Source organism: Vanellus vanellus (assembly GCF_965231255.1).
Source record: "Vanellus vanellus genome assembly, chromosome: 1".
Classification (NCBI taxonomy): domain Eukaryota; kingdom Metazoa; phylum Chordata; class Aves; order Charadriiformes; family Charadriidae; genus Vanellus; species Vanellus vanellus.
Window position 1 is genome coordinate 87,184,261 of NC_138905.1, and position 9,172 is coordinate 87,193,432.

The 9,172-nt window shown below is 47.6% G+C and overlaps 1 protein-coding gene across 1 annotated transcript; it reads right to left on the reverse strand.

Moving 5' to 3' along the window:
- Window positions 1–1,733: 1,733 nt before the first annotated feature.
- LOC309686819 (trypsin I-P1-like) lies at window positions 1,734–5,042 on the reverse strand (the record flags this gene model as incomplete). Its single annotated transcript, XM_082499603.1, has 5 exons — window positions 1,734–1,883; window positions 2,623–2,759; window positions 3,513–3,766; window positions 4,363–4,531; window positions 5,003–5,042. 5 exons carry the CDS (start codon window positions 5,040–5,042, stop codon window positions 1,734–1,736), a joined length of 750 nt encoding a protein of 249 aa, XP_082355729.1.
- Between the last annotated feature and the right edge of the window lie 4,130 nt (window positions 5,043–9,172).

The window sequence follows — 9,172 nt, forward strand, 5'->3', positions numbered from 1 at the left end:
TACAAGACCGCCTAAGGAACCTGAAGGTGCACAAGTCCATAGGACCTGATGAGACACATCTGCGGGTGCTGAGGGAACTGGCAGACGCAGTTGCTAAGCCACTATCCACCATATTTGAGAAGTCGTGGTAGTCCTGTGAAGTTCCCACTTACTGGAAAAGGGGAAACATAACACCCATTTTAAAAAAAAAAAGGGAAAAAAGAAGACCCGGGGGACTAAAGGCCGGTCAGTCTCACCTCTGTGCGTGGCAAGATCATGGAGCAGATCCTCCTGGAAACTCTGCTAAGGCACATGGAAAATAGGGAAGAGATTGGTAGCAGCCAACATGGCTTCTCCAAGGGCCTGACAGATTTGGTGGCCTTCTACGATGGGGTTACAGCGGTAGTGGACAAGGGAAGAGCAACTGATGTCATCTACATGGACCTGTGTGTTTGACACTGTCCTGCACAATATCCTGGTCTCCAATATAGGAGAGACCTGGATTTGACAGATGGACCAGTCAGTGGATAAGGACCTGGCTGGACAGTCACACTGAAAGTGTTGTGATCAAAGACTCAATGTCCAAGGAGAGATCAGTGACAAGTGGTGTTTCTCTGGGGTTGGTACTGGGGACTGTGCTGTTCAACATCTTTGTTGGTGACATGGACAGTGGCATCTAGTGCACCCTCAGCAAGTTTGCTGACGATACCAAGCTGTGTGGCGTGGTAGACACGCTGGAGGGTAGGGACGCCATCGAGAGATAGCTTGACAGGCTGGAGAGGTTGGCCCTTGCCTACCTCATGAAGTTCAACCAGGCCAAGCGCAAGGTCCTGCACCTGGGTTGGGGCAATCCCAAGCACAAATACAGGCTCGGCAGAGAATGGATCGAGAGCAGCCCTGAGGAGAAGGACCCGGGCGTGTTGGTGGATGAAAAGTTCAACATGAGCAGGCAATGTGTGATCGCAGACCAGAAAGCCTGCCATGTCCTGGGCTGCATTAGAAAAAGTGTGGGCAGTAGGTCAAGGGAGGAGATTCTTTCCCTCTGCTCTGCTCTGCTGAGGTCTCACCTGGAGTACTGCGTCCAGTTCTGGAGCACTCAGCATAGAAAAGACATGGAGCTGAAGTCAGGCTGAGAGAGTTGGGATTGTTCAGCCTGGAGAAGAGAAGTCTCTGGGGAGACTTTATTGCGGCCTTCCAGTACTTAAAGGGGGCCTACGGGCGAGTTGGGGAAGGACATATTAGAAGAACATGCGGTGATATGATGAGGGGAATGGCTTCAAACTGGAAGAGGGTAGATTTAGATTAGATATGAGGAAGAAATATTTCACTTTGGGGGTAGTGAGGCACTGAAACAGGTTGCCCAGAGAAGTTGGGGAAGCTCCATCCCTGGAGGTGTTCAAGTCCAGGCTGGATGTGGCTTTGAGCAACCTGGTGTAGTGGGAGGTGTCCCTGCCCATGGCAGGGGGGTTGGAAGTCAATGATCTTCAAGGTCCCTTCCAGTCTAAACCATTCTATGATTTTATGATTCTCTGATCCTGCTAGTTGAGAGGTACTACAAATAATAAATATCATGCCCCGAGTGACATTGCCTGCCTCTGTCCTTCATATCATAGCCTATGGATGTACCCAGAGAAATGTTGCACAAAGAAGGTGTTCCTGAAAGTCTTTATTTTTTTGATAATTTTTGTATGTCCAGTCCCAAAACCAAAGAAAATAGTGAGGAGAAAAAACCGGTCACATAGAATGAGAGCGTCTCAGTTGGCAGACATAGTGTCTCGGATCCAGGAGACATAATTGCAAACCTTAGTGTAAACCCCGGGATAGCCTCTCTGCGCACATCCAATACCCCAGGAAACAATGCCCTGGAGCTGCCCGTTGCAGACTACTGGACCGCCGGAATCCCCCTGTGCACAGAAAGGATACAGATATTCAGCAAATGATATCAGCGCTAAGTGATGAGCCAGAGATCCCAGAAATCACTGACATTCGAGGGAGCTCCACTGGGCTTTTTCCGCACAGAAGTTCTACAAAGGTCATCTCTGATTGCTACTCTATACCTTGTGCTATGGTGTCTTACTTTAGTGCCAATGGCACCCCAGCTAAGGATGCCGGGTTTTGATGGATGCAGTCCTTGGCAGATGCTCTAGGATATGTTTGTCTTAAACATTATTCTGCCAAATATTTCCATGGAGCTAGGCACAAGTCAAATGCAGAGCAATTGTGTCAGGTGTGTTGCTTGTCCAAACTGCCTGGATCTTGGCAGATTGGCTATTTCATTGTTGGTGAGTCCAAAACTAACCTTTGTGTCCCAGGCTCTAAAGTCTCCATGATTACTTTTGACTCTCTGAAGCGGCACTCCTCCATTTTCAGTCACCTAATGTGCAAGTGGTGGCATAGTCTGCTTGTGGAGGTTTAGGGCAGAGGGACTTGCCATCTCAAAAAGTGGACAATGGCTAACTGGGTGGAAAAAACCCTAGCCTCCCTCAATAAGCAACTTTCACCCTAAGTCTCCTCTGTTGTTGAAAAATACAACCTTCAAAGCTTCCAGTGCAGTGAGTATAGCGGATTGTGTAATACGATGGCCTCTTCTACTAGCAGAAGGTGGGAGAGAAACATATGGGAAAGGAGAGAGTGATGTTTTACCTGGCAGGAGTCTTTCCCTCCCTCCATGAATCCTACACACATCATGTTCTTGGTAATTTGCCGAGGGTAGGCGCTGGAGCACTCGCTTGCGGAGAGTACAGGAGCCTTCAGGCACTGCAAGGTGTCTGGATAATTACCTACAAGAAAATAGAGAGAGGTGGTTGATGACATCTCTGAGTTCATTTCAGAGCCCACAGAAGATGTTTCTGAACAGGAAAGTAATCCCTGAACAGCCTGTTCTAGCGGTTGTCATTTTTCCTCTGAATACTAATCACAGCATGTGTTCCTTTGTTTAGTTGGAACTGCAGCCACTCTCATTTTTCTGGTACCTAGAAAATCATCGGTTGTCCAGTGTGGATCTAAGAGCTACTCTTGCAGGCCATATGCTGGAGGAAACCTGGGCCTCAGGAAAAGCATCCTCTCCTCTGGTGCAGGTTTAGTTTTCGTAAGTGGATTAGACATGAGTCACCAATCATACCTCTGACCATCGGTGTCGGAGAATGCAGCTCTCTTGTAGTAATTTTAGGTCCACGATCACAGATTTTGATCTTGTTCTCAGAGAACTTACAACTCTATTGCCATGAGTTAAATTGCTAGTGCTTGGCACTGCACAGCTGATAGCACCAGGCCACAAGATTTATGGCAGTGCGAACAGCGCATAGGTGACTTAAGTGATTTCATGTTCGTAACACAGAAGACGAGAAAGACCTTAAAAGGATTGCCTTTAGAGTGGTTAAATCGCTACTGTCCTATGCAGACTGATCCCTCCAAAAGTCCTGTGCCACAGCACTTCTCTGTGCTTTCCCCTGTACTGGGTGTGGAGTTGATTGTGAGGCCTTAGAGGGTCTCCCGGTCCCTCGTGATGCCGTACATTCGCAGAGAGTACTCACTGCCATTGCTGAGCGTGTTGCCCCAGCCAGAGATTAGGCATGTGGTGCCTGTGGCCACACAGCTGGTCGGCAGAGGAACCGTTTGGACCGCTCGGTTGAGCTGGGCTGGTACGTCAAGCTTGATGAGCATGATGTCATTGTCCAGTGTCATGGAGCTGTAGCCAGGGTGGCGGATGACTTTAGCTGAGTTAATGAACTGCTGTGTCGATTCTGTGAGTTCCAGGTTATGTTTCCCAAGCTGCACTTGGATGCGACTGGAAAAGAGAAGGAGTGGCATATACTTTATTGTTCCTGACAGATTAGGAGGAACCTCCCCGTCACCGTATGCACTCGCTTCAACATCGCTGTTGCAATAGCTGTTATCTTTCATTCAGGTTGTCTTTCTTGTCCTGCACTAAGTCCTGGGGATCCACACTGAGATCTTACCCACCCGTGGTACAGGGGGTGAATTTCTGTAGGTTTATTTTGTTGATCTGGGACAAGTTGAATATATAACAGTGCTTCATACAAACATTGTGGAACAAGGGAAACTGCTATCATCCTGACCTCATTCCTATTCTGGTTCCCCAGTGACTAAGTTTTAACCAGATTAATGCAATTTATAAGCCACTCATTGCTAGTTTAGCACATAGTAATTTCAGAAAGTGCCCTGCATTCACAGAAACATTTACAGAAGTGGAAACGGCCTTATGATGGCTCAGCCCAGCTTCAAGAATGAGCCAACCATTCCTTGGTTGTCCCCTGACAGAATGGAGTCACTTACATTTTTGGCTCTCACAACTCGCAATTCTGGCTAGAAGTGAACTGGAAGAAAGAGTTGGTTATGGAAGAATATATTTTTTTCACTCACGATTTGTAGCAGTGAGCAGCTGACACGACCCACTGGCTGCTGATGAGGGAACCTCCACAGAAGTGATACCCAGCATTCAGGGAGACCTGATAGGGGACAGAGTTCGGTGCACAGGTGTAGCCTCCCACGATCTTGTCATCATCATCATCAGCGTTGATGGGGAGGGCAACTGGCAGGTAAGAAGTGGCATATGTCAACATCTGGCATAAGGAATCTTGTGCCCCTGTGACTGACTGAAGCATCTCACTTGTAGGCTCTACTTCTATGAAAACTGATGGTATCAGTGTTGGGCAAGCGCTCGCCCGTAGACCAAAAATGTACGTGAGCTTTAGGACCTCCTGGGCCAGAGGTGTTATCTTTATACTTCCTAGTCCTTAAGAGAGAGACAGGCTTTCTTCTGAAGCTATGGACACATTTCAGTATTCCTGGGTCAGGAAGTCAGGTGGCGGCATTCCTTCCCCATTTTGTGACACAAGCAATGACGAACAGACAGCAGCCACAAGAAGTTGCAGTGCTCTGCCTCAAAACCTTTGCGAGTTGAAACTGGACTTCAGTTTCCCACAGCAGACTACCTCGCAAATTTGCTCAGAAAATGAGCTGCCTTATAAATTAGAGAAACAGAAGTAAAAAATATACTCACCAGCCACCCCAATGAAGGCAACAAACAGTAAGTATTTCATGATCTTGACACAGCCTCAAGCTCAGTGTGGTAGACTGGAAGTGTGAGCCGCTAGAAATACACTTTGTGAAATGGCCTTATCTCTAGCCCAAGGTTTTCTCCAGACAAAAAGCACACAGTGGAAAATTTGAAGATCCAAATGTGGTCATTAACAGGTGCTGGTAGAAAGTACAAATAGCATATCAGTTAATCATAAACTTTTCCTAAGATAGAGAACTATTTTACATTACTTCAGAAGGCAGCCTTCAATTTAAAAATACATTTGGGCTTTGGAAGATGTGTAGTTGTTTGTCTGTCTCATTCTTATACACAGCACCTGTTGAGAGCAACCCTTAAACCCCTTTGAGATTCCTCTGTGCTGATGGTCTCATTCTTAAAAATACACATTTTTACTGGAAGCTGAATATTGTGTTGGTAATGGACAGCAAGATACTATGCATTTATGTTGAAATCAAACCAAACCAAACCAAACCCCAAACCTCTCAGTGTTAAGTTTGTTAATTTTATTTTAGCAAATTGCTTTTCTTGAGTCATGTGTGCGTGTGTGTTTTTATCATATAGAACACAGTGTTTTCCCAAATAAAAATACGGAATTTCAATGAGGGCAATAAAACTATTCTGTGTGTCATGTCCCTCCCTCTCCCCAACTTCAATTTTTCATAGATGGGAATTCTCACCACATCTCTCTGCAATCATTTCTCTCATGTAATCCGTATGATAATATTGGCCTAACACCATCGAGCGAGCGGCTGCGTGGTTCTTTGTTGCTGGCTGAGGCCAAATCATGACAACCTAACACCAAAACACATTTTGTATTTAGCTTTGAAGTGTTCTACAGATACTGATTTCTTTGTCCAAACCATACTGTTGGCATAGAGACAGGCTGTCATTGCATATTTTAAAAGAATATTTTTGAAGGAAAAGTTCTCTCTGAGACTCTCTATGCTACTTGCTTAAATCAACCAGAACACACTACTGGCCTCTTCCCAGGGTACTGACAGAGCTCATGAACTCTGTCAGTTTGTATTTCTAGAAATCCCTGTTGCTAGTTCCCATATTTCAGCCAGCTGTATCATCAAAGGACTCAGAAAAAGTAAATATGTTTGTCCAGGCTGACGCAAGATCCTGGGAAAGGGAAACGTGGTAAGACCATGGGCTGACAGGAGAGAACTTCCTAGGAACATAAAGGGGGGGAGTTTCTGCAGCTGGTCTTTGTAGATCTCACAGAGCTTGGTGGTGGAGGCACCACTAATTCTCTCTTCCCAAGCCTCTCCTGCCTGGGAAGAGCTGGTACATTCTCCAGAGATTCTGATCCTCCAGCTCTCTGCACATCAGCAAACCTTCTTTCACAACCTCTTGGCCTGGTCCTTTGTGCCCGCGTTTCTCTTTCCCCAGTGGCACGGCATTCGGCTTTTCTTCTATTTCCACCCATGTCAGAGACTTGGACTCCCAGTCTCTCAGAGAGACAGAGGAGGTAGAACATGAGAGGGCTGTGTAAAAGTAATAGTGGCCTGGAGAGGCTGGGGAAGGATGGTTTACTTGCTGTCTCTTCCTGTACAAGAATTAAGGGGTCGCATGCAAAGCTAGGGGCTATGGAAGGTTCAAAAGAAACAAAAGACTCTTCCTGCTTGTTTAGGACATCTGTGAACCCCTTTCCACAGGTTTTTGTGGATGCAAAAGGTTTACACGGCCTCCAAAAATGAAGGGACATCTTTGTGGAAGAAAAATCCATTGAGAGCTATGAGGCTGAAAGACACCCCACGTGACATCCCTCGTCCGCAGGAACCACGTGGTGTTGGACAGTTCCCTGCCACTATATCCCAGTAAGAGACCAAAGAGAACTGCAGAACCCTCCAGACTCTCACTCATCTGGCAGAGTGTCTCACCTCACGTAGAGGAGGACAGTTAGGGCTGCCAAAGCCCTGCAAGAAAGTTTGGAGAGTTCCCCAAACTCATGCCTTCATTTGCTGGAGCACAGAGTGGGCCTGGGAGCAGCTGAACCCTGTTTGAGCAGGATGGGAGGGGACAAGTCAGGACTCCCCTGACAGCGCTGCTGTGTTGTTCTTGTTCAGGCTATGGTGGGAAGTGGGCATGGGGCGTAAATCATGGGAACTTTTGCCCTACCGTTTCCTAGATCTGGAAAGGGCTTGCTTAGGGAGTAAAATATCCCGCTTTCCTAGGCAACATAAAGACCCCTCGGAGCATCTCTTTGCAGATGATTCCTCTTGTGTTCAGGCACTAGGAGTTTCAGAAGTGGGGTCCCACACCCACTCCAGGTGTGATGGAGCAGCCTGAAACCAAATGGAAGGACAGATGGTCTGCAATATTCACAGACATCTGGGCTTCTCCACAGCCATGGAAAGATGCGTTATTGCTCTGAGTCCATGGGACAGAGGCAATGAAAATTCATGGGGCTTTTATTAGACCACTCTGTTGCAAATGGCACAGTCTAGTCCATGGATCCCATGTTCCCAGGTAATGTATCCCTGGATCTGATGATCCTTGGATTCACGTGTTCCTGGGTCCCCTCTCCATGAGGCCCACGTCTCGGGCCCTTCTCCAGGGGATTTTTTTTGGTTATTTTTTTCGGTTATTTTTTTCTTACCCCAAAGAGATGTGGAGGAGTCAGGTGTATTCTCCAATCATTTTCTGGACCATTCTCATTTAAGCTTTGCATCGAGCAGGTGGGCGTTTTGGACCTGACTCAATCCAGGTACCCTGAATTCTTCCCCAGTGCTTGGACACCCCGGGGCCTCATTCTGTTTGTGGGGACATTCTGATCCTGGCTAATGTTAACGCAAGCAGAACCTCCATTTCAACTTACGCTACCGCTGGAGAAACTGCCAGACCCTCTGATGTTGCCATGAAAGCTACTGACATTCTTCTGGGGAAAGAGTATAGGTTTGGAGGAGGGGAACTAAAATGTCCAGGAAACACATAACCAGATGTGGAAGATCTGCAAACCCTCACTCCCAGCAATGCCAATGCACTGTATGGGCTTACCGCAGGCTCAGTGCTTCTCTAGGGCATGGAGGATCTTTCCCTTTCCCCAGAGAGCTCCAATCTCCACATAAACTTCTGCCCTGAGACCAGAATCTCTTTAAACAGTTTTTGATCTCTTTAGGCACATTTTCTGCTCATCTCCCTCATTTCTGCGCAGCTGTGGCATCTACCTCCACCTATGGAAGCCTCATCGTAGCCCTGAATGCTCTCCTTCCTGAAAATTGTTGCCTCCCATTTGTTTGGGGACCTAATTACCCCTTGAGCCAAGGATATTGGAGGTCATGTCCACACGGAGTCCACTGCTGCTCACGGCATTGCCACTGAAGCTGTCAGCATTCTGAAAGAAGTTTGGCTGAGTCCTTGGCTGAGTCTTCCTGAAAACCCAAACCCCACTGCTTAGACATTTGTGTGAGAAAGACACCTCTGCCTCTAATCTAAACCTCATTTTCCCTCTCTGTGGCTCTTCCCAGGCACCATGGTACCTAAGGAAAAGCTCCTGTTACCTGAAGGGCTTCCATGATGCACGCCAGCACCAGAAGACCAACAGTCGGCGATGTAACACAAATGTGCCCCTCCATTGCTCTTTCCTCGAACTGGGGGACCTGTGCCCTTCAGGTAGTGTTTACCATGATTTAGACCCTGCCAGTCATGGACAGAGCTGCTGCAACCCCAGACTGAAACATGAAGCACGGTGCACGAGAGCATGAAGGGCTTCCTATTCCACAGGGGCAACTGCCCCATTCCAGAGCTGAACTGAAGTCCAACAGGCATGGGACCAGGGCAAGGGTGAGAGCACTGTCTCCTCCCCTGCTTAGTCTCCCAAGCCTCAAGTTCAACCAACACCTTCTCGGGGAAGAAGAGAGGGAGATGCGATAGGACTGGGAGCCGGGACAGTTGGGTTCTCACCTCAGTGCCAGAGAGGCGGTAGGAAAGGACTAGGAGGCCCGTTGCCCATAGGGGTGTGACTTAATCTGTTGGGCCCACCCACAAACCCACAGGATGGGGCGAAGACTCAGTCATTTTCACACTGTCATTCGCAGGGTTTTTGTGTTACCTTACCACACTAGAGAGATGTGCCCTCTGACCAGAGTGGAAGGAGGAGAAGGAAGAGGAGGATAAGAAGGAGGA